The sequence below is a fragment of the Electrophorus electricus genome, chromosome 4, assembly GCF_013358815.1.
Source record: "Electrophorus electricus isolate fEleEle1 chromosome 4, fEleEle1.pri, whole genome shotgun sequence".
NCBI classification, from domain to species: Eukaryota; Metazoa; Chordata; class Actinopteri; order Gymnotiformes; family Gymnotidae; genus Electrophorus; species Electrophorus electricus.
Window position 1 is genome coordinate 20644784 of NC_049538.1, and position 25363 is coordinate 20670146.

General features: G+C 46.0%; 1 protein-coding gene across 5 annotated transcripts in view; it reads right to left on the reverse strand.

Moving 5' to 3' along the window:
* Positions 1–24674, reverse strand: part of zgc:158464 (uncharacterized protein LOC791139 homolog) — an 85132-nt gene extending 60458 nt beyond the window's left edge. For all 5 annotated transcript variants that reach the window (XM_027008006.2, XM_027008003.2, XM_027008004.2 and 2 more), the window contains exons 1-2: positions 24017–24674; positions 7638–7770 (exon numbers count right to left, since the gene is read on the reverse strand). In XM_027008006.2, the coding sequence (XP_026863807.2) occupies positions 7638–7770; positions 24017–24457 (574 nt within the window). In that variant the 5' untranslated portion in view covers positions 24458–24674. The remainder of the gene's footprint in view (positions 1–7637; positions 7771–24016) is intronic.
* Positions 24675–25363: the final 689 nt, after the last annotated feature.

A 25363-nucleotide genomic window follows, 5' to 3' on the forward strand; every position in this document is an offset into this window, starting at 1 on the left:
AACAGCTGTTTTTTTTTCTTTATCTTTCACACCCAAGCATCGCTGACTGCCCCCAGGCCTTAATAAACAAACAACTTAAAAAAAAAACAAAAAAACAAAAAGACTTGCACTGTGAGGGACTCAAGCAGACATACATTGTTGAGATAATTTATGAAAAGTGGTGACCTCTTTTAAACTTCACCCTCTTAAATACTCCTGTAAAGACTGAGCTGGGCATTGGTGTTTGTGTGTGTGTGTGTGTGTGTTTATTCAGTCTGGGCTAATGGATTTATTAGTTGCAACCTGAAACTGGAAAACTGTGGGGACGTATTACCACGACAGTGGAGAAGGCATGCTTTAAGATTAGCCCATTGACAAGCAACACTAGTAGGACTACTCGTCTAATTAGTGTGACAGGTCACTGGGCCGATCTTTTGCTGCCAGTACCAATGACCTTTCACCCAAATGTTCAGATTAAAGAGTGTTAAAGAAGGAAGGAAGAGACATTCGGGAAGGAAACAATTCCAGGCATGTTTGAAGAGCCCCATGACCCATCTGCAGACCCATCTACACCTACCATGGCACTCTGAATACATACACCTCCACCATGACCCATCTGCAGATACACACCTACCATGGCACTCTGAATACATACACCTCCACCATGACCCATCTGCAGATACACACCTACCATGGCACTCTGAATACATACACCTCCACCATGACCCATCTGCAGATACACACCTACCATGGCACTCTGAATACATACACCTCCACCATGACCCATCTGCAGATTCACACCTACCATGGCACTCTGAATACATACACCTCCACCATGACCCATCTGCAGATTCACACCTACCATGGCACTCTGAATATGTACACGTCAACCATGAAACCCAGCAGATACACACCTACCATGGCACTCTGAATATGTACACCTCAACCATGAAACTCAGCAGAGTTTCACACACCTCTACTGACAGATTAATATATCCATAAATCTTCAGCAGCAATGACTGAGAGACACACACTGATACACACTGATAGACACATACTCTCACACACACTCACATTCATAGACACACTCACACAGACAGAGTCTCTGACTTCTCAGGCATAAATGAAGAATATCAAGTCTGGCACAAACTCAAGATGCCCAGTCAGGACTCATACTGACTCATACTGACAAAAGCTCGTGCCACCGAACACACACACACACACACACACACACACACACACGAATACGCATGCGCACACATGCGCACCCACCCACCCACACCCACTTGCTGACAAGCCCTCACGTACCGCATGCGGTCCAGCAGTGGCTGTAGCCATTTTCGCCTGCGCCAGCCGAGGGCGCGACGCATCAGGAGGGAGGGAGGCCCGCGGTCATCAGCCCCGCACAGGTCTGGCCATCTCTGGCCTCTTCTCCTCCGTAAGAGGGGAAGATGGGGGCGGGGCACTGGGGCCCATGCTGTGCGCTTCATCGCTAAGTGGACGTCCCACCCGCTAACGGCTATGGCGGATGGCTGGTTCCAATCCCCCTCTCCCCTACGGGTTCTTATGGAATGAGGAGGCGAAGGACATACATCAGCACGCCTCACCGTGCACCGGAGAGAGGATGACCCACAAAGTGGGGGTTTTTTTTGGGGGGGGGGGAATAATTGCAAGAGGTACATAGCATTGGAAGGAAGCATTCTGCTCTCCCTTCCTCTCCCTCTCTTACTCTCTCATGCCCCCCCTCACTCTCCTCTCACTCCCACCCCTTCGCCTTCACATGTCTGAACATCTTCAGGTTTCTTGCTCTCAGCAAACCAGTACAAGGGTGAGGACGTACAGCAACATGCTTTGGCTCGCCAGACCCAGAGCGCGCGAGCAACTCAGCAGCCGCTTTGCATAAATCTCTTCCTCCTCCACGGATAAATAACAGCACAGGTGGGGATCTGTTGCAAAATGAGAGAGAAGGGTGCATGTGTGTGTGTGTGTGTGTGTGTGTGTGTGTGTGCGTGCGTGCGTGCGGGCATGCGTGTGTGTGAATATGCATACTGGATTGCCTCTGATTCTGAGGACAGTAATGTGGTATGGAAGGCTGAGGGCAACCAGTGCAGAAGCAGGAGTAAGATGTCGTATGTGGAGGTGCAGGGTTTCCCAGAGCAACGGCCATAGCAACCTTCACTCTCACAAAGCAGGAATTCTGTTACTGCCTTTCTCACCAGCATCCAGCATTTCCTCATCCTCAAATAATAGCTATTATATATTAGGAGAATTATTATGATAATGTATAGACATATACACACACTATCGTTCTCATTTTACACACATACATACATATATATTATGTATGTTAGTGTGTGTGTGTGTGTGTGTGTGTGTGTGTGTGTGTGTGTGTATGTGTATATATATATATATATATATATATATATATATATATATATATATATACTATGTCACTAAAACATCTGGCGGTAGTTTAATTAGGTTTAGGCTCTTGAATCAAATCCAGATAGCCACTTAGTCAGCTAAGACCATCATTGTAAGCTCCGGGAATGTTGTATTGCTCAATGCAATGGTGGATGTCACAGCTAGCACTGCAGGAGAATGGATTACAACAACTGGCAAGCAGTGTGTTCTAGTGAAGCAACACGGCCCAGCAGACAAGTCATCCATTGGCTTCAGGCAAATAAAAACACCACTCTTACACACACACACACACACACACACACACACACACACACACACACACACACACACGCTCGGCATCTGCAGAGGAAGTCATGTTCCTGTCGTCATACTGCTATCCATTTCTCTCTTGTTCAGCTTCTCCTCTTACTCAGGGAATTATCGTTGTGTGAACAAGAGTAGGAATGAGAGAGAGAGAGAGAGAGAGAGAGAGAGAGAGAGATAGAGAGATAGTGTGTGTGTGTGTGTGTGTGTGTGTAGCTGAGAGAAAGAGAGGAAGAGAAAAAGAAAAGAGTATGAGCAAGGGAGGAAGAGAGAAACCGAGAAACGCCATAAAGGCCATATTTGTTCATCATTTCCATCTTGTATGTTTGTGCAACCGGGAAAGGCTTGGGGGTTGTGGGAAAATTCTCATGTGGGGGCAAGGGGAGGAATCAAGCTCTTCCTCACACTTACCCACCCCCCACCCCCCCACACAGACACACAGAGACAGGGCAGGACAGAGTTGGTAGGCCATAATGCCTACTGAACGCAAGCTTGAGACAAGTCCCAACACAGCCATCTGTGTGTGTGTGTGTTTGTGTGTGTGTGTGTGTGTGTGTGTGTGTGTGTAAAGGGTGGGAATGAGGGGGAAGACATGAAAGTAAGAATGAAAGGGAAAGGAAAAGATGGAATTGGCAGCACACTTCCTTCCGCCTACATGGCATTTTTCACACAATGCCTCTAAGGAGGAGGAGAAGGACGCACTGGGCGTTGGGTTGGTATGTGTACACAGCTGATATGTAAGCTGTCACTGTGGTGGTGGACAACTGGATTACAGCATTTGGGTTCACATGGAATCAGAACAGGTACAAAAGGTCACTCCAGATCAAACATACTAAACAGACTAAACACCCTCACTGACACACACTCACACACGCATGCACATGCGCACACACTGGAGGGATTCGAAAGACCACAAAACAAACATATTAACAAAATCACTTATTATTAACTGAGCAATTTAGCAATTTACTAAAAATGTTATTTCATTTTATATTACAGTGAAAAACAACTTCTATTTAAGTAGACACCCCTATCGTTGATCTATAGAGCTACAACTTTAAATCTGAAATGCAGAGCTGCAAATGAGATTTAAAAATGCTGTGTTTTTTTCCCCTTTGTTTGTTTGTGTCTTTTTTATTGTGCCTTCTGTTCAGCATGGTAAGGGGTCTGTCCGAAAAGGTCTGGTCTGGTGCGCAGCCAAGGGGAACACGACTCGCATAGCAAAGCAGCGTTATCACTGAACACTACGAGACATGACACATAGGAATTCAGCTGGAATGGATTTTTGTTCACCTTTGTAGTTTTTCCATTCTCATCTACTCTAAAAAAGCAATGACTTATTGCATTTTTTTTTTGGCATGATATAATGGCATATTTTGGTTTTGTGACCATAAATTCAATGTGGTTTGTGAGGCGGCATGGTTTCTCATCTGTCGCACACTGGTGACCGTGGCGAACTAGTGCCCCTGTCATGCTAAGCCTGTGCCTGACAGCATGAAATCAAGGGTTGTGACATCATTCCCCACAACATGTCACTCCGTGTCCAAACTGTATTCGTTCTTCCTTATCAAGCACGGGACCTGAGGCATGGTTAACAGCAGTCTAGGAAAACTCCCGCAATGAAGATAGGTTTGCATGATATATCACTTCCATTATTATTTTTATATATATATATATATATATATATATATGTGTGTGTGTGTGTGTGTGCGTGTGTGTATGCGTGTGTGTGTGTGTGTGTGTGTGTGTGTGTGTGTGTGTGTGTGTGTGCGCACTAAACCAGTGGTCAAATGTTTTTTGTATGTGTGTGCATGTGTTTGCAATGTGCATCTTGATCAACCTAGAACTTTCCAGATGAGTCTTCTGTGGGTGTTCTGATGAATTGCATCATTTATAAAATCCAGGTAACAATTTCCTTCAGTCAAAGATAGCTTCCGCTTTTGTGCTTTTGAAACACGGCAAAACCTTCCGCAGTCCCAGGTGGTGAGGGGCAGGAGGGGTTGGAGGGTATGCTGGGGCAGGAGGGGTTGGAGGGTATGCTGGGGCAGGAGAGGTGAGAGGGTATGCTGGGGCAGGAGAGGTGGGAGGGTATGCTGGGGCAGGAGAGGTGGGAGGGTAGTTGGGGCAGGAGGGGTTGGAGGGTATGCTGGGGCAGGAGAGGTGGGAGGGTAGTTGGGGCAGGAGAGGTGGGAGGGTAGTTGGGGCAGGAGAGGTGGGAGGGTATGCTGGGGCAGGAGAGGTGGGAGGGTAGTTGGGGCAGGAGAGGTGGGAGGGTAGTTGGGGCAGGAGAGGTGGGAGGGTAGTTGGGGCAGGAGAGGTGGGAGGGTATGCTGGGGCAGGAGAGGTGGGAGGGTAGTTGGGGCAGGAGAGGTGGGAGGGTATGCTGGGGCAGGAGAGGTGGGAGGGTAGTTGGGGCAGGAGAGGTGGGAGGGTATGCTGGGGCAGGAGAGGTGGGAGGGTAGTTGGGGCAGGAGAGGTGGGAGGGTATGCTGGGGCAGGAGAGGTGGGAGGGTAGTTGGGGCAGGAGAGGTGGGAGGGTATGCTGGGGCAGGAGAGGTGGGAGGGTATGCTGGGGCAGGAGAGGTGGGAGGGTAGTTGGGGCAGGAGAGGTGGGAGGGTATGCTGGGGCAGGAGAGGTGGGAGGGTAGTTGGGGCAGGAGAGGTGGGAGGGTAGTTGGGGCAGGAGAGGTGGGAGGGTATGCTGGGGCAGGAGAGGTGGGAGGGTAGTTGGGGCAGGAGAGGTGGGAGGGTAGTTGGGGCAGGAGAGGTGGGAGGGTAGTTGGAACAAAAGGGATTGGAGGGTGGTTTGGAGGAATGCAGGCGCATCGGTGGACAGGAAGGCGAGACAAATGTCAGAAAAGCCATTATCTTTATGGCCATGGTGTAATGGTGATGTTGATGGTGGAACGAAAAGTCTCTCCCAGGAATGAAATACAGATCCGATATGCAGCAATGCCTCCGAAAGCTACAGTTTGCCAGCAGTTTAGAGAGATTCTCAACCTCAGACCCAGGCTTGGTCTGAGCCCTTGCACCTGAGTACAGAAGAAACAAAGCTATTTTCACATTCTGAGAGGACTGAGATGAAATTGCTGAACTTGATGTTATCCAGTCTGGCCTCGCTGTAAAAGCTGAAAAGTGTTTCAACATTGTTCAGAATGGTCATTATTCATCCACGTTATTGCAAGCACAGATCTGAATTTCTATAATTGATGTTATCAAGTACAGCCTAAGTACCAACTCAGAAGCTTAAGGAAACTTCCTGAACTGGGCTTTAAATATAACATCAGAACCTGGAATTGCATAAACATCATATGTGAATGTACATGTGAATATAGTCAACATAACCCGAGAACAGTCAACGACTGCAGGCTAGCTGTGAGCAATCTGAACCTGTGTGAAGAGGTAAAGAGCAAACAGAGAAAAACAGCATGTATTGTATTACAAGTGCAGGGACTACACACACATTTATTGCACTCAGAGTCTTGTCCTTAAAGACCACTTTAAGCGGATTACTTTCGACAGTTTCCGTTTCTCAGTAATTTCTTCATTCCCTAATGATATCCTGTATTCGCAATGAATAAGAGTCTTACAAAACACCTTCCTTTTCGACAAACTCACATATCTGCGCACACACAAACACACGCTGGCACAGTGACACAAAGGGAGTCGACCTTGACCCTCCTCCCATCGCTCACCTCAGCTCTCTGGAGGGAGTGGGGAGGTTGATCAGGAAGGCCGATGCTGCTTTACAGCTCAGTGCCCAACAGACGAAAAGGAGAGGAGAGGAGAGCAGAGGAGAGGAGGAGAGGAGCCAATAACAAATGCAGCCAAAGAACCATGAAATTTCACTGTAATCTTAGTTTTCATTGTATTCTTTGCTTTCATTACTGAACTAGCAGAGAAAGTAACTGAACTGCAAATGAAATAAACCTACATCTTTCTCAAAGGGAGTGCTATGATTTTTTTTGTTCTTTAATAACATTTTTCCCATTAGCAAAATACATAAACATACCAGACTGCCAAAAGAAACGAACATCACACAGCACTGCTCTCATTCACACGTATCGCTGCTTTGGTTTGATGGGTCTAAGAAAGGGAAACTGAAATGCAAATGCCTTCTTTGATGCAGATTAACACTCATTTGCCTTTCCATTTGTCTTTCATGGCGTAAATCTGCACACTGTCCCTCGGCGAATGATATCGGAGAAGGGTGGAACAATAGCGGAGCGGCACTCCATTGTTTCGGGCCAGACGAGGAATACAGTTCACCCACAGAGCCTTCTATTGTTCCGGCCTACAGCCAGATGAGAAAGAATCTGATAGTGAAGACAATCTCTCCAGATGACATCATAATTCCTATTAACTATGCCAGGCCTCATTACATCCTGTGTGTGTGTGTGTGTGTGTGTGTGTGTGTGTGTGTGTGTGTGTGTGTGGGTGGGTGTATGGGTGTATACGCTTGTGGGTGCGTGCGTGGGTGCGTGCATGGGTGCACATGCCTCTTGACACACACAGTCTGTTGCTTATTTACTACGAAACGTCAGGGTTCAGAATGTGTTTATTTGAACCTAGACAGGCCACATATGGCCAGTGTCCTCATTCAGACAGGTGAGCTACACCCCCCCCCCCCCCCACCCCCGAGTTCTGGACAGCAGGGCTGATTAAATAAACGCTAGCCGCAGAGCACAGAACAAAGAAACCACGACCGACTGCGTGTGGAACAGCAGACCAAGAGGACAAGCTATGGATGACGAAACCTTATGGTCAAGGTCCACAAGTCACTGAGTGGGTCAAAACCGCCTATGACAGCATCCATCATTAACCAACGAAAACAATAAAAAAGCAAATAAATACATTAAAAAATATGTTGGTGTATCAAGCCTTTTATCGAAAAGCAACATTACTACGACAGGGTGAGAGCACCGCCTTACCAGCCATCATCTTCTGAGCCTCGTACGGCTCCATGTAGCCGTCGTTCTCCACGGGTTTCTCCGCGCTGCTCTGCGGGACTCCAGCCTGATCTGTGGCATCAAACGGGTCTGCATAGTCCTCCAGGATGATCACCTGCAGGGGGGAAAGGACAGTACCATAGGGGCTGTGATCAAAAGGCCCTGAAGGCTGAACCCCACAGAGACAGATGAGAGAGCAGGCAGGCTAACTCGGTAGTAACACAGACATAGTAAAGGGAACATATTTAAACATTTTATATTATATGTTAAGTCAGTTCTGAAACAATTTTGCTCATCGGTCCTAACTTATAGTGATCTGGGAGTGGTTGTAATATTCTAATGAGCGTGGTTGATTGACAGCTCACTGTGACAGACTACATTAACAAAATAACTTAGTACTGACTACTGTTGTGTCCTGCATTTAAACTTTTACCCAGCGTTAGGACTACCCATTTAATGTCAGAAAGGGAGAAAGTCTGGCCAAATGAATTGGTCGTTTTCTGGAATTTGATATTCAAAAGACACATTTTGTATATGTTGTGTTCCCAGAAGATTAACATAATAAGAAAACAAACACAGAATGCTGCTTTAATGTCAAAGGACAAGAACAGTGGTGTGGAAAGAAGTCTCTTCTTTTTTAATCTTTCCCTTTATTTTCTTTTGAGGATGTTTTATTGCCAAGTCACCTGCATTAACATCACACACTCATTGTCTTTGTGATACAAAGCTAGTAGTAGAAAGCAAGACTGAAAGACAAAGCAAAAGACAGAGAGCGAGAGAGAACCTACTGGCCCACAACGACTAGTAAACTCTCTCTCTGTGCTCAAGCGACACAGGACAAACTCAGCCTTTGGCAGGGAAGCCAGTCTAATTGCAGGCCTAGACTTTTGTAAAGGATATTTCATACTGAGCATGGCAATTAGGTGGACATCCTGGGCCATGGACACAAACAAAAGGTTCTGATATTCACTCATTACCCCAGAACTGTATCTCCTGCTGGAACGCAGTCCTCGGACACCAGAGGGCTGTAATCTACTCCACGCTAAGCCGGCAATTTGGAATATTTTCCACCATAACATTTTTAGGAGGGCTTACATGACTGGCAGCCTGCATACAAACACGCATGTTTGGGCTCAAAATTTCTGAGTATCCAGTGGAAAAACAAACAGGAGATGTGGTTGACATGCACATAAAGATGTCCAACTCGTTGTAGCAACTCCATACATGTGCATTTTACATTGTGTAATTCAGGGTGGGTAACATGGTTTTGGGAAACCGTTTGTCAGAACCTAATAAAACTGGGCAAAATAAATGAATGAATAATTTACACCACTACAGTGGCAACACTAATTATGGTCTGAAATGCAAGATGTCAGTGATTTAGTCTTGAGCGGGAGCACAGTCAGCGCATGCCATCTGCTGAGCTGGACTCACCCACAGCTCCGAGTCCAGTTCACAGCTTGGAAAAGGACCCACAGCACGCAACACTTCCGCATTCTCCAAACGAGCTCGCACGGAGTCCGGAGGGAAGCGAGCAGAGCCGGAATAGCAGGAGGGGAAGGAACAAGAAGAAAGCAACGGAAAAGTGATGCGATGACAGCGTTGAAGGAGAGGAGAGATGCGAGTGCAGCCGATCTGACAACTGAGGAGTTTGATTGGGAAAATACAGTGACCGTTCTGTGGTGATTTGTATGTGGACAATCAATGGGATAAATCTCTTTGCTTTTCAATGGCAGAAATGGCAGGACGAACAGAAGAGAGCATTCATCAACTGTTCTCCAGCATATCAACTATCATGTACTTCACTATCAGGACTATCAGACAAAGAAACTTGTGTTAAATAACAAAGACTGATTTTAGACTAATATCTGAAATGGCGAATAATACCGTTCATTTTTTCATAATCATATGGACTCTTTATTAATTGATTCCTTTGCTAGTTCATTCATCTTTGTTATTGAATATTTGGCTGCACAAAAAGTCATTGATTCACACCGACACTTACACTGACAAGGCAACCCCTCTCCCCCTCCAAAAAAGAAAAAACGAAACAAAAAACAGGACATCAGCAAAAATGCAGAGACAGAGCCAGCAGGGCCATATAAAAAAAGCAGCACTTCTCATAGGGCATCCAGGACTTGTGTGTGGGGCCTGAGCAGGGCGGGGCTGGACTGAGTGGGGTTTGAGCAGAGCGCAGTGGAACTGGGTGGGGCCTGAGCAGGGCGGGGCTGGACTGAGTGGGGTTTGATCAGAGCAGAGTGGGACTGGGTGGGGCCTGAGCAGGGCGGGGCTGGACTGGGTGGGGTTTGAGCAGAGCAGAGTGGGACTGGGTGGGGCCTGAGCAGGGCGGGGCTGGACTGAGTGGGGTTTGATCAGAGCAGAATGGGACTGGGTGGGGCCTGAGCAGGGCGGGGCTGGACTGGGTGGGGTTTGAGCAGAGCAGAGTGGGACTGGGTGGGGCCTGAGCAGGGCGGGGCTGGACTGAGTGGGGTTTGATCAGAGCAGAGTGGGACTGGGTGGGGCCTGAGCAGGGCGGGGCTGGACTGGGTGGGGTTTGATCAGAGCAGAGTGGGACTGGGTGGGGTGTTGCAGTTGACTAACTTCGCAAGTCATACAGGGGGGAAAAAAAAGCTCTGTGTTTGTCAGTGACTCAGCTCTCCTGTCACATGTCGGATGACTGGACATCTGCAGCGTGGGCGCCGTCATCCCAGCCAGTCCGTCTCCAGTGCTCCCTGACCCTCCCCCAGTGTGCGGCTTGCACATCTGTCAGGCATGCAGACCATTCTCACAGACTGGCCTGTGGACATTTTAGAACACTTCATAGACTGGGCATAATATAAATACATCTGACAGGGAGTCAGTCCCACCACAGCCACTGGCTTTCCATATGCTCTACAATCTAAACTGAAGGCAAATGCTCTCAATTGACTCAAAACACATACAGGCTATGTTTAAATGACTACATATCATTTAGCGCTATAACAACTCGATATTAAAAAGGAAACACTAAATAGGACATTTAAGAACATAAACTAGCCCACCTTGCTAATGTGGATGGGCGTGCCATATGCCTCATATGTGCATCATCTTGCTGTCTTCTGTTTCTGAGGACAGCCCGTACGTAATTTCGGTCTCCTCTCTGTTTGACCCAGTGTCTCTCGGACACGAGCAACCCAAAGCAAACACGATGGTTTATGTCTCTACCACAGTCATATTTTCTCTGAAACATCCCCGATAATTAACTTTAATGTCACAGTTAAAGTCCAGTACTGGTTAGAAGACAACACACGAGACTGGAGGTTCAGTTACAAAATGTTTACGCCTTTTGATGCGTGAGTCGTTTAATCTTTCCTTGTTTTCTCTCCTCTTCGTATCATCACTGACTCCGCATACCCTCCTTTAACTCCTCCGTGTTTTACAGAGTACATGCTCCCAAAGAAAACAGTGGATACTTCCAGAACTACAGCTAGAAAAGCACCTGTTAAAGGGAAGGCGAGCAGCACGAACCCTACCCTTGCTGCTCCATACAGGGCCAGTATAAAGCTGCATGCAGCCTGCAGGATGTAATATGCATTTGAGGCTCCCTAGGTGTGAAGGCACCAGTATGTTTGGATAAACACTACAGCACCAGAGACACGGGCATTAATTACTACATGACCTTAAACATGCTTAACCCTGTGGGATGTTGTTGCACGGGTCAAATTCTTTTAATTAAAAATGAATCCAATATACCTTCCTCCATTCTATTTACTGCTATCTGACTTCAGGAGGCAATTTCGTTTATTATTAAAAGTGATACAATGGTAGGGCTAAGTTACATGGATGACCTGAACCAGACCTTAGTGTTTAACAGTCAGAACAGCTGTTCACTTCCAAGTTGAATTATGGTCATTGTAAGCAAAGATCTTCACAATGCCAAACTGTTGTTTGCAGTTGTTGCTATTGTTGTTGTTTTTAGCCAATGTGACCCAGATTGGCATAAACAGCAACATTTAAACAGCAAAAGCTTCACTTTTTATGATTTCTGCAGAGCCCCCAAACCACAAGTGGGAGAGTGTGGTCTTGTCACCAGAAAGCAAGCACCAATATACATTAAATATGAGAGGGGGGTGTATGTACCATACTGTTTCCCTCCACTGAAGGACGAGTGACAGATCATTTTAGAACTTTCTAATGTTTCTTCTTCCGTGAGGGACCCCTGCTTGCACTACTGGGAATGACAGGTTTTTATTCTTGTCTGCGCATCGATCCATCTCCCCCGCTACTAAATAAACAAAATACGCTTCCAAATTTATACCGTCGTCACGCAAACCCAGGCACGCGTGTGTCCAGGGATCTTAAACTTAAAGCTGGGGATCCATTCAGAACCTTGACACCAGCTTGGGAATAGAACAAGCTGCATGTGAGAGAGGGCGTTCTCTGACGAGGCCAGAGAGAGGATCTTCAATAGAAGAGCGCTGCTGCTACTGAGCCTTCTTTCCATCGCAGATTTTTTTTTCTTCAGCAGGACCACGAGGCAGGATAATCCAGGCTATGGCAGTGCTTCTGAAACTGCTAAAGTGAACGTCAGCAAATTACTCATTGATAAACAAGCCTTCTCTCTGCCACTATCCCAAGGTCGCACTAATAGGGGCGGTGTGGGGAATGGCAAAACAGAAAACAACAAAACAAAACCCTGAACCTACTAAGCCCATAAACGCCCAAATGTTGTGGACAGAAATTGTTTACACCATCATTTGCATGTTGCTCCTATTAAGCAGCATGTGCAATTGCTGCCATCTTCTCATCTGATATGACGAGTGAGCCACTGAACAAAGTGGGTCTTATTAGCAATATGACAACACCCGTTCACAGTGAGTCCTGCACATTGCTTTAATCAACTGGCAGCCAGGGTGGGAAGGGCCTCCTGGAGAGACTGGTTCGACGTGGGAGCAGAGTGCCGCCTGGGGACCCTCCATCTGCCGGCGGGCATGTACAGGGCGTGTCAGAGAGGAGAGCCAAGCCACAGCTGCCATGAAAGTCAAATTGGACCACAAGCTCCACGCTACGTTTCCCTTGAAAGAAGAGAGAAGCGGAGAGCAAGCCCAGCTCCTAGATCAGCATTGTTTTCTCCATCTTAACCTGATCCATATTGACAGGAGGTGAAATAAACTGACCTGAAATCAGCAGGCAGAGGTGGCTTGCCCCAAAACCTTGCAATGGACAAGTACGGTACTTAACAGAAAGCCTGGTCCTGGTTGCATTCCTGAGCAGACAGCTATGGCAGGCGGCCAAGAAAACACCACAGTTCTAAAGATGGCAGATGGCTTCACGATGTTGAAATAAAGTATATCACCATGAAAGAACACACTACCAAAAGAAATGAACTTGGAAAACTCAAAACCCACCACTGGCTGTAGCTGGACCGTTGGTTACTTGTAGTCGTCTCTGGGTGTCACAGAGCTTGCTACATTGTACTATAAAAATTTTATTTCACAGTCTGCTAGGCTAGGCTAAGTCACCACAACCATATCATTAGCCTGCAATGACCACACAGAGAACAGGAAAACCTCCAAACTCCCTTGCTAACCATTTTCTTTTCTTTCCTCTTGCACAAAATCAAAGCTGACTCCACCTGTATGTCCTCCAGGCGTTTTATAGCTCTGGGAACTAAAATATTCAACTGTAAACACATGGAAGTTAAATAGCAATTCAACGAAAATGCCTGCGCTAACCACAGGCCCAGCAGTGAACCTGGATCCAGTGGGAGCCTGTGGGTGAATTAACCAGGTAGAGAAAAAGGCAACACACACCAGTGTCCCCAGCCGGGTCATCCAGAGATATTCCAAATGAAATATTCAATCATCCTACATTCCTCCATTATTGCTGGAGAATGATAGAGAATGATAGAATCTCAAATGAGAGAAAATGAATTTGGAAAGCAATTAACATTTTGAGAATCTAGGGCAATAAAAAGGAAAGCGGCACCCCAAATGAAAGCACGGGGGAGTGGGTGGAGGGGAGAGGTTCCCTTTTGTCTGTGTAAGCGAACCGCTATTTTCCAGCTGATGTTCTGTCATTATGCTGTATCGAAATCTGAGTGTCTGGGTTAAGAGCGCCGATGAATATCAACTCATCCGTCTCGTTATAGGTTTTTCAGAACCACAAATGCAAAACTTTTTAATTTCGTTTCTTTTTATCTTCAAGTTTCTAGTGACTGCATACTCGTTGGTTTGCCCTGCTAGAAGAGCGCTGCTCCAGGAGATGATGCAGGCTGACATTCCTCTAAGAATTCCTCTACGCCAAGAACGGAAAGGGAAAACAGTGGAAAAAAAAGGCGGCGGGGGGGGGGGGGGGGGGGGGGGGGGGGGGGGGGGGGGGGGGGGGGGGGGGGGGGGGGGGGGGGGGGGGGGGGGGGGGGGGGGTTGCAGCGGCTGTCACGTGTGATTTATGTCTCGGGCCACGAGGGATTTGGGCTGCTGATAACCTAATGCAGGCCAAGGCTGGGCAGCTCTGTCGCATTAGGGGCTGTTTCAAAGGGGCTTTTTCTGCTGCCACTGCTCTTTGTGCTTGCCCTCTAAACACTGCTCAGGGCTGCCCTCCAACCTCGGGAGGGGGAGCAGGGACAGAGAGCCAGGCCCGGCCGGACCGGAGCAGGGGTTGGAGAGAGACTAGGCCGAATCGAAACCCTTGTGTCCTGGCCCAGTTAATACCGCACCAGGTGAGAAAGATGCGGCTTGGAGGTATATTATGTAGCTGGTTTGCAACAGCTAAACAGAACATTTGCAGGGCATTTTTACAGTGTGGTAATACAGTATATGAAAGAAGCACAGAAAGCAAATCAGACCTTTGTGCTCAGTGAGGCAACTGTTTAAACTAGATCATCCTCGCTGCTTTGATTCAAAACAAAGCAACAGAATGCAATAGCTTACGAGACACTTTACTGGGAGATTTATGATGGGCAGCCAAAAATGTAACACCATGTAATTATGAACACAACACCCAGTTTCATGTCTTGATATATGGCATTTTCAGTCCATAGCCCAAGTGTCCACAGAGATATAACAGAGAGAGAGAGAGAGAGAGACAGAGAGAGAGAGAGAGAGAGAGAGAGAGAGAGAGAGAGAGAGAGAGAGAGAGAGCACACGACATCAAGGAGGCCTTGGTCTGTGTGCTGATGTGAAAAACAGAAAATAAAACAACACAAAAAGACTCTTGTGCTGAAAAGGTTGGACAGAGAAAGTGTAGAACCCAACATCACCTCACCCAACATAAACACGAGATGAAGCGATGGAGGAGCACTCAGGGCCTACTGCATGAGACCAAATGGCTCAGCTCGGGGAGGAAGAGAGGAAAACGATTCCAGGTTTGATGTTCACATGAAGCGGGAACTGTGGAGCAGCGCACTCAGACCGGGACTACAGTCTGAAAGGCAGGACAATGCCCGGTGCATTCGGGATGCCATGCGGCCAACTGCACATGCTGAAGATAAAGGAAAACGGCCTTCAGGTCCGAAGCCGAACGAACAGGCGTTTTTGTAGAGGCCTCTTCTATTTGCATGTAGACTTCAGCACCTCGACGTTACTAGAACAACGTCAACGTGGAGATTTCCCGCTGCTGTCACGACAGTCATTTCTGTCGCGTTGGAAAGGCTGTCGATTTCCCTAATGGAGATGGATCGTCTGGAAAACACGTGATTTCATGCAGCGTATCGTGAGCATATCTCAGGATGATTAATAGCACAGAGGAATGGCTCATCAAAGACAGGGGCAGCTGGCAGAAGGATTAGACAGTGCCAGAGTGGTCACTCAAGCGATCAGAAAGGTAGCTAATCCAATTACTGCCTTCCATTTACATCTTTTTTCTATTCTCACTAACGAACAACAAAACAACATAACGAACAGCAGAGAGAACGGGGAGAGAGAGGGAGAGAAATAGAGGGAGGAAGGAGAGGGAGGGGGAGAAGGTGGGGGGGTGGATAAATGAGATGCCGTCATCAGACATGCTTTTTAGCTAAATGTACTTCAACTGAATGTTCCAGCGTCAATGGCTTCAATCAAAAAAAAAAAAATTAAGAAGAGAGAATTGGAGATAAAAAAAAAGAAAAAGTGCTAACCGCTACAGTCTTGTGGAGGCAGTTTAGCATAAAAGCTACCTCAGGATTCTGCATTACCTCATTTGATAGGCTTTCGGGGAATTGATTCACAGAGGCAAAACAGTGACTTTGCGTTTGAAATGTTCACAGTCAGCTTTATGCCGCTCTTGCCCTAATACAAGAGTACATGGCCGGCCGTGCTTGATCGTTCACGTCCGGGTCCAAAACTATCAAGGTCACGTTTTACACACAGACACCACGTCCAATCTTGGACTGGATTAGACTGTAATCCAGACAAGTTACTTCACCCAAGGCTCTTTCAGGTTCAGTGAGCAGAAAAGCAGCCCCAAGAGCTCTGATTTCAAGAGCGCAACAGGAGCAAGAAGCATGCCGCTCGGCAACTCGTGAGATGATGAGCGATACACTCGTGTTCCACCACAGACCTCTCCTCCAGTCTGCTCGCCATCTGCGTCGACAGAACTGCGAGTCTCTGAACTTTTAACATTTGTGTTGACTTACTTAATAGCATCTTTGTTAGGATTCATGTAAACTCTGCTGTCTCAAATTTCAGCGTCTGTGAACATGCACAGTGAGTTTCAGCCAGCAAGTCGCTTAAGGCCTTTTTATATAATTTGGAGAAAACATTAACAAAGTCACTGGGGGCGCACAGCGCAAGATGCTTCACACGCATTTTAGCTGCACGCGATGACCACACTGCAGGACTCGGTATGCGCTTTGCCGTCCAAGACAGCCAAGTCCGTCCTTCGCCCAAACAGCAATTGTTCAGGTCTCTTGTTCAAAAAGCCCACTGTTGTGTGAAGAAATGTTTTCTCTCACCAGCAAACTGCTACTGTATATATGTTCCTTTACAATTCATGACAGAATATGTGTGCTCACACAGTTTAAAAATTGCTTAAAACTCCATTACTCTACACCCCAACAGCCCTGCGGATTAAACCTTCCTCGCACAGCAAAATGCCTATACAGCAGCCCTGCTGAGGTCAAATTCGCTCTTCATTCATAACCACTCTCCATTATGGAGGAGGTGACAATCCTCGAAGGCTGACTGCCCACTCGAGTGCTTCTTTGGCCCAGCCGGAACCGCTTGCCACCTGCCACAGGCTGGAGAGGGGTGCTGGTAGATTACATGCCTTTTAATACACCACAGATATTCAAGATTAAGTACTATGGGACATGCTTGACAAAATCCAATTTCCTTTCTCTATCTTTTCTCTCTCTCCCTCTCTCTCTCTCTCTCTCTCTCTCTCTCTCTCTCTTTCTCACCATCTCTCACTCGTTGAAAGATTTGTGAGTAGGCGTTTTAGAGAGAAACTGAAACATGATTTTTAGGACATAAGAATTGGTGCCAAAGATATAATATAGTGTATAATAATGCATGGGCATTATGTGAAAACGTGTGCAGACTTAGGCCAAGGGTTTGGCTACACGATACCAAGATTAAACCACTTCTTGTATTTTTTTTATTACTCTTTGGGTATAGAGACATGTGGAATCACTTTAAACAGTATTCTTACAAATGGTCCGAGATACATATCTGGCTTCGCCTTCTTTAACCGCCTTCACCTTCTTTGTGTACAAAATAACAATATTGTGCACACCCCACTGGAGCAGTAACTCGAGGCAACACCTCACTGTCGCATGGCTCCTCCTCCCATTGACTTTAAACAGGCTTCCTCATGACGTTCGGCAACACTGGGCACATGCTGGGGAAGTTGCAGCAGCTGTGGCGAACCACACCAAAGGACTACGCACGGGTCTCTTGGCTACAGGAGGAAGCAGCCTGACCTCGCATACCCCCGGAGTGGCGCAAGTACCTCCGACCTGGGCACCCGACAATGGGGCGGGCAGAGTAGGGTGGAGGGCCACATCCATCCAGCGACCCCACTGGTGTGCAAACCCTGCAGCGGGGCTTTCCACCGCTTGCCGGTGGCCAGAGTCTACCTGACCCCCACAGCCACGCCGACGCTGGTCTCAACTCAAGCAGAGTCTGGGTGTCTCAGACAGCGGCAAGCCCAACTTTAGTAGAGCCGAGCAAGCTCAGAAACCCGCGAGGTTTCGCTGGAGCTCTAGATGTCATAGCGAAGATGCTGAAGAAGGGAGGGAACCACTCCCTGTCTAATTCGAGTGGAGGGAGCAGACTTGCTCAGTCAAAAGGGAATGTAAACACTTCCTGTCAGGAAGAGAGCACTTCCTTAACCCTGGAGCAAATGCCTCTTAGCCTTTTTTCCAGCAACTGAAAGTTAAACTATGACCAGCCTACTTTATTCGACTTCTACTTGATTGTTTTACACAAAGTACATGAAACTAAACATTGCACCTTGTAAACTGTTACTACAAATCCTCAATAATGGTATTTTATGATGCCTACTGTAGTTTTCATCTTAAAAATAAATGGCCATAGTCATTGCCAAGGTGTAAATTTAGTACCATAATGCACTGTTGTAACCATATGTAGCCATTTAGAACTAACAATAGTTTACTGTGTTAGCCATAGTATTGGTGAAGGACAGCACTCCTAACAAGGAACTCCTAACAAAGTGTCTGCTCAACCTAATAGCAGAGGTCTGAGGTCTATGGGCCAAGGAATCCCCCCCGCCGAAAAAAGCTTCAATAGCCACTGTCACCTTTAGCAAGCTGAGTGTTTACTGCCCCAGAGAACACCATCACCAGCCATCATGGGGTGGGCAGAGATGCAGCATCTGACCACCCTACGCTTTCAGTGTGGTGGTTAAAAATACCTCCTGTTCCCCACACCCTGCGCATCCGCGGTGCTCAGATGTTTTGTTTTGGGGTTTTTTTTCTCTCTTTTCCATTTCCATGCAGTCTTCTCTCTCATTCTCTGGATGGCGAAGTTCTAGGCCTGATCAGGTTCTTTTTTAAAATTCTAAGCACACATCCTTTCCTCATTCTGTCATGAAGCAGAAACACCCAGCATGTATGAGCGAGCATGCATGTGTGTGCACGCGTGTGCCCTGTTCAGACCAACTCAGACTGACTGACTGTTCCTAGTGGACACTTCTAATCTGAGCCTGAAAGACACACAGCAGTTTAGTGCCATAACATAAATTATGTTTGGTGACAGGTTAATCAACTGCTTAAGTTGTTTTAAGTTGATTTAAGTACTTGGCGTACATTTTTTAAGCTTGGCAGCAGAGATGGACCCTTCATGAACTCATTGGACCTTTATCAAAAGCTATGTAGATTTCACTATCCACTCCCCACCTCGCCACTGCCAGCTGGGAGGTGGTTATCTTTGAACTGGGTGGTGTCATCCTCACCCTGGGGAAGCTTATGAATGAAGCATGACTATTTTAGGCAAGAATGCTGTGTGATTCAGCTAGCACAAGTCACCATTACTCCTGCCTGATACTTATACAGAGGGAGGTTTTCTCCCACCTCAGCTAAACACACTTCCACCCTGACACTTGCAAAGAGGCCAGAAGTATGAAGTGTGATAAGGAAACAAAATCCACATACTTGAGGTTAGCCAGTATTCAAGGAGTACTTTGTTTTTTCCTTTTTATTGAGCAATAATTTCAGTTGAGATATGAATATCTGACATACCAGAGCAAATGCCTCAGTCTTTGTGCCTTACCTCCGCATCCATTCAATTACAATGCTCACAAAAGCTCAAAAAAAGAAAAAAAATCCCCAAAGTAGCATATGTGTGCAATCTGTTGCCATAGCTACTGATACAATGGCCTTTGTAGTCTGAAGCCCCATCAGTCTAATTCAAGAGGAATAGCAGTACCTCTTCTCTGGTACTTTAAAGCCAATTAAATGGTAAAAAAAAAAATCAAATTGGGTTTAACTGCTTTTTACTAAAACAATAAAATACAGAAGCTAAGGCGTGTTTGGTGGTCAAACATGAAAACATGGACCTACTTAATTTAGTTCACCTTATTAATATTTTATTGCTTTTCCATACATAAAAATGATAAATAACTAAAATATTTCGGACAACGTGACTCCACATAGTGAGGGTATGTAATACCAAACTGTAGGAAATTTGAATATGACCTCCATTTCTGGAGTATTCTTTGAGGAAATGTTAATTTTATTTTCCAGTGTATTAAAGTTAATTGGATTATTTGCCTCTGCACTGCTGACACATTCAGACAAGATAGTGACACTGAAGTGTTCCATCACAGACACTAGAGAAGCCAACTAATTGGCTGAGTGTCCTGTAATTGCTTTATGGGTAATGCAGTTGCACATTTGATCGCAGTACACAAAGGGTAAAGCCATTCAAAGTAGCTAATTTCAGGAAACAAAAGAATATTTCGAAGGTAACTTTTAAAGATTCTGAATATAAGTGTCAAAGTCACGTTAACCGTCAGTGTTCAACATGATACTGTTATGTCTGCTTTATGATCTATATGCTGTGCTACTCTTTGGAAAGCAAACCTTGGTCATGTTCTTTACCCTTCTTTTCCTTGGGTGAAAATAAAAAAGCTTCCCGCTCAAGGGTATGCTAGTCTCCTTCAAAGCCATTTAAGGGTGGAGGGAAATTAATCCATTAAAGAAAAGCCACTGAAAATGTATCAGTAGCATGTCAGGAAGATTATGTGAGTCAGCTCAATGCTACAAGTCTAAAAGCTCTTCTATAAATGGATACTCAAGTGCGTATTCAAGGCAGGAGAAGCCAGCAAGAGACCCAAAGGCTCTCTGCACTTCCTTCATGTGCTGACAGAAATACACCTTTAACCGTGGGGAGGGTCCGGTAGTCGCTCCATGCACGCCACCCCACCTCAAAGCTATCGCTTCAAACATCAAAGATGGACTTGGTGGTGGCTAGCAACGCAGATTATCAGATAATCAGTCAACAAGGAGAAGCAGCAGTGTCCCAGCTACATGTGGTTCTCTGATATCCTGCCTCCTGCCTTCTCTTGTAATAAGCTCCAGGCCATTTAGTGCAGACATGAACATCAGGCTTAAATTTGAATCCTGACACAGACGTATTGGTAACTGCTGCAGTGGTCGGGAACTCTCAGAAAGATATCAAGGCCCAAATATGCATGCTTTGCATATCTTGCCACTGTGAGAGACATTATCAATTTTTTATGGTGACAGGCATATCAGCTAAAACCACATCTGCACCCCAATGTACATGTAGGGATGTGGTGGCATGACTGTGTTAATATAAATATTGATCCTGACCCTGATGCTAATGTAAATGTAGAATCCACACGAAGTAGTTAGCATTGAAACCTGAGTGTAACACCCAACATAAGTTATGCAGAAACATTTTGATCTGGCTAAGGTTCACACCAATTGACATCTTATTAGTTGCATGCACCACATGTGAAGGAAGATGGCAGTAAATACCACCTCACCATGTACCTATGATTATTTGATTCACTAAAAGAAAACAAGTGACTTATATTCCAAACATGCTCACCCTGTCTCTATTTCCCCTGCACTGTCTATCCAGATGATTATGTTGCCTAAAATTTGAGTTTAGTGCTACAGGAACAAGGTAGAAATCTTAAATCATCACCACACGTGAGAAGGAAAACCTTAAACAAAGGTGTGGGCAAGTGCAAGGTCAGAGCTTGTGTGTGTGTGTGTGTGTGTGTGTGTGTGTGTGTGTGTGTGTGTGTGTGTCTGTGTGTGTGTGTGTGTGTGTGTTTGTGTGTGCATGTGTGCACTTGTTTGCATGTGTAAGGTTTGTTTGCTTTCATTATCTGCTGTTTATCTTCTACTAATTCACTTTGAAGAGTCCTTGACCACCTTGTGCTGAGAATGGTGAAAGCTGTCTGTGTGTGTGTTCGTGTGTGTGTGCTTGGGTGGGTGGGTGGATGTGTGTGTATATGTGTGCCTGTATGCATGTGTGTTAATTAGCACTGCAACTGAATGATAATTGATAATCTACCTAAACCCATTCACTCATGAAGGTTTAATCACTCTAAACAAAAACACATTAAAAGTAATAATGCCGAGAGCTACCACCTTCACCTCTGCTGCACACTTCAGTCTGATTGCCTGGTCCTGCACTGCCCATGCCAGCAACATTAACAGCATCCTACCGCTGTACTTACAGCTCAAAACGGTCCCACACATTTCCTTCTGCACCCGATGCCTGCCACTACCTGGCCTGCCGATTCCGATCTGAATGAAGGGTATCTTGCTGTTGCCTCAAAGCCCCAGGTTATATAAAACACTTGACATGGTTATTGGCATTCTGAGCATTTAGGTAAGCAGTTATATAATTAGCCCTCACTAATCAAGTAATTAAAACATCAATTGGCCTTTCTGCAGTATCATGAGGTAGGCGGCACGTCAGTCTCTGGCGATCGATGGACTGCAGCCCGGTCCGTCGTGGCCAGGAAACTCTGGCAGCCTCATTACTGGAAGGCATAACATCATAGGTCCATGCTCATACTGATGAACCCTGCTAAGATTATTAGTGACATTCCAAATATCCCAAAAATCTTCATGCCGAAATGAATGCCCCATATTAGCTTAAAACATACAGCAAACTATAAATACTTCCACTGTGAATGTTTCCAAGCAGCAATGAGACTTTAGCACCTTTTTTTAGGAACATAAAGCAAGTCATCACAGTGTCACTCTTTCCCTTTCAATCCTTTACCTTACACGTTTTTTTTTTGTGTGTATGCGTGTGTTCATCGTTCAGGACTATATAATTCACTGACCTGGGTGAACTGGCCTCTCCAGTTCAGCCTTTCAGCACTAATAACAGTACTTATCAGCACTCACTACATTGTCTGACTTGTTTCAAATGCAGGGGTTCACTTAGCACTACCATCAAAATACAGCCAAGCTCCAGTTAAGAGGAGCCAGCATGCAGCGTTTTAATTAGACAGAACAGCCACTGCAAGGTCTGAAAGAACAGGTAAGTCAGCCACCCTACAGTGCTTCGCAGTACTGGAGCATGTTCATTAAATCCTGGATTAAAATGCTCCACAGCCGTCATCAGACTGAACACAGACAAAGGCCGCATGCAGCATAGAGCCAGTCAGAGGCACACACTACAATGCTGCCATCTGAGATCAGACATTAGGTACTTCAAGCGTCACTGCCCACTTAATGAACCGACGAGGTTTGGTCTGTGGTTTAAGCATCTCCAAAGCTCAACTATAATGTGCACTGCTAGAATACAGTGGAACCAAACATAACAAAACTGCTGTACAGTTTTCGTTTTGTACAGCTGTTATATCACTGCTTCTAATTCCATAAGGTGGAACTTAGGTGGGCATAACACCTAAAGTGACCTGAGCACACGGAGCGCAAGTGGACAATCAATTTCTATCCATCATCACAACTATTTAGCCTCTCACAGTCGCTGCCAGCAGCATCAACCGACTCAGGTGTGAGCAAGTTTAGCCTAGCTGCGCGCAGCGAGCGTGCCACACCTTGAACAAAAGGTGCGGCAGGTATGAGAGAGAGGAAGTCTAGGTTCAATAACATGAAATAACAAGCATGATCCTGGCTGTTTTACACACACATCAACCAAGTTATTACAAGGTGACACGTTTATTAAATAAACACAGTGGGCGAGTGCGGGTGTGACATCGCACGTGGGTGATATATTCTTATTCTGGGTGCTACATTGGTATTGAGCAATCATAAAGCAATTCATTATCACAGGTATCGTAAGGCCTTAAGATCGAGCGGAGACTTCATCACATCCGCATCATCGTCATTATTACTCGTATTATTCGCTGTAGTGGTACATTCCTCATCTTACGACACACAACAATTTTAGCTCGTCAGAGTATATAATAAAGTAATTTTGGATAGTCATTTTTAAGATGCGATGCTGACGTTTATAATGTACGACTAGGGTAGGCTACACCCACGCCCCTCCAAGAATAAAAAGTTTAGACGAATCTAAATTGACGAGTCCTAATACACACTAGTTGTAATTCATTCGTTATGAATGAATACTAAGTCGGGCATAGTTGACGTCGCGTGAAGAGTGTTTATAATGTCATATAACAATGTTTTGCCAAGACCCAACACAACCGTTGGGGATCAGATAAAACAACGAGTTTTTCAGGTTTTGACAACGTAAAGCACGTGGAGCGCGAGACCATTGATAGATAATAGTAGCCTAGGGACTGGGCTATACAAGTCGGACATGCAAAGAGTTCAAGTAGTTTGTCACAGCACACCTAACGTCGGGCAATAGTGTGTGGTAAAGAAACTGGTTTGAGCTTCAAGAAACAGCTGTTCTATCAGAAACAATTGTGAAATGATGTTGGAACAGCACGGTCTATCGAGCGTAGCTCGTGCTTACCTTGTCTTGCTTACTCTCCGGTTCCGCGGGTGGAGACGTGGGGGACTTGGCGCTCCCCGCAGCCACTGCTTGGGTTGTGGTAACACCACTGCCCGAACTCGAGCTCGTTCTCTCGATTGTTTCCACTTTGATAAGCCTGTGTTTTGGAGACACGTACTTTACATCCGGCGACCCCAGTGAGCTTAGTCCACTCGAGAAGGGAATATTTCCGCCTCCCGTGTACGGATCCTCGAAGTCCAGTTCCTTTTGTAGTTTGTACGCAGTGAGTATGTCGGGTTGAGCGGAGCTTTGGTAAAGCGAGGTCGCACCGGTGCCTGGCTGGTGGTAGCCAGGCGTACCTGATACGGCGGTATGACAATGTCGGTAGTCCGGTTTCGGGGGCGCCGGTGGAGAAGCTTTGGTCGTTTTGAATCCCAGGTGTTCCTTGAACCATCTGGCCATGCTGCCAGTGCATCGCTCAAAACTCAAATACTATATTTCCGTACCAGTTTTCTATTACCAACGTCTGTCCTCCTATGGGCTCCGAAGCAGGTCGCCCCTCTCGAATCCGGACAGTTTGTTCGCTTTAGTCAGAGTTGCCAGTTTCTAACGAGCGAACACTTTCTGTTCGGGGAAACTCTGGCGTGCGTGCTGACGGTGAGTCTAGAATTGCGCTCTGCCCACGCTGTGCGCGGTGTACCGCTCATCTGGCTACGGGATACGCTCCGCACCAAGCGCTACCGGAGTGCGTGCACTGCCACCTATCGGTTTGATATACTACAGCAAAATAGTCTCCCCATCCCAAGTCAGGAGACCGTATAACATTTCGCTGTTTTATCAATGCACAAAAGAAGCAATGATTGTTTCATGATAGAATAAATAAACAGACAGGTTTATCATATTCTTATAGGCCTACTTTATTTAGATACTCAGTTTATTAGTGTTTGAATTGGCCACCTACTAAAGCCATTGTCAAACACCAGTTGATGATAGTAATTTCAGCACCATTTTCAGTACTATCAAGGGATCACCTATGAATTGCTAACATGTTTCAGACTACACTACAGTCACATTCTCAGCATGTATACTTGTCAGATGTTAAATTTGAAGACCCATAAGTAACTCTCACAGAGAGATTAGCAACAAGTACAAGAAAGTATTTGGCTGCGCTCAGGCTGTTATGGGCAGCGAGAACTGCCTTTCTGTTGGAGAAGAATAAAAATGTCAGTGCAAACATTTGGCTTTACCCAGAAGGATTTAATTAAGGAAACCCCTGTGTGTAGTTAACAAATCCGTGTAGCAAAGGTTTCCAGTGACCTGGCAGAATCTAAAACGTTTTACATACGTGCGGCGCTGCCGAGGTTAAAC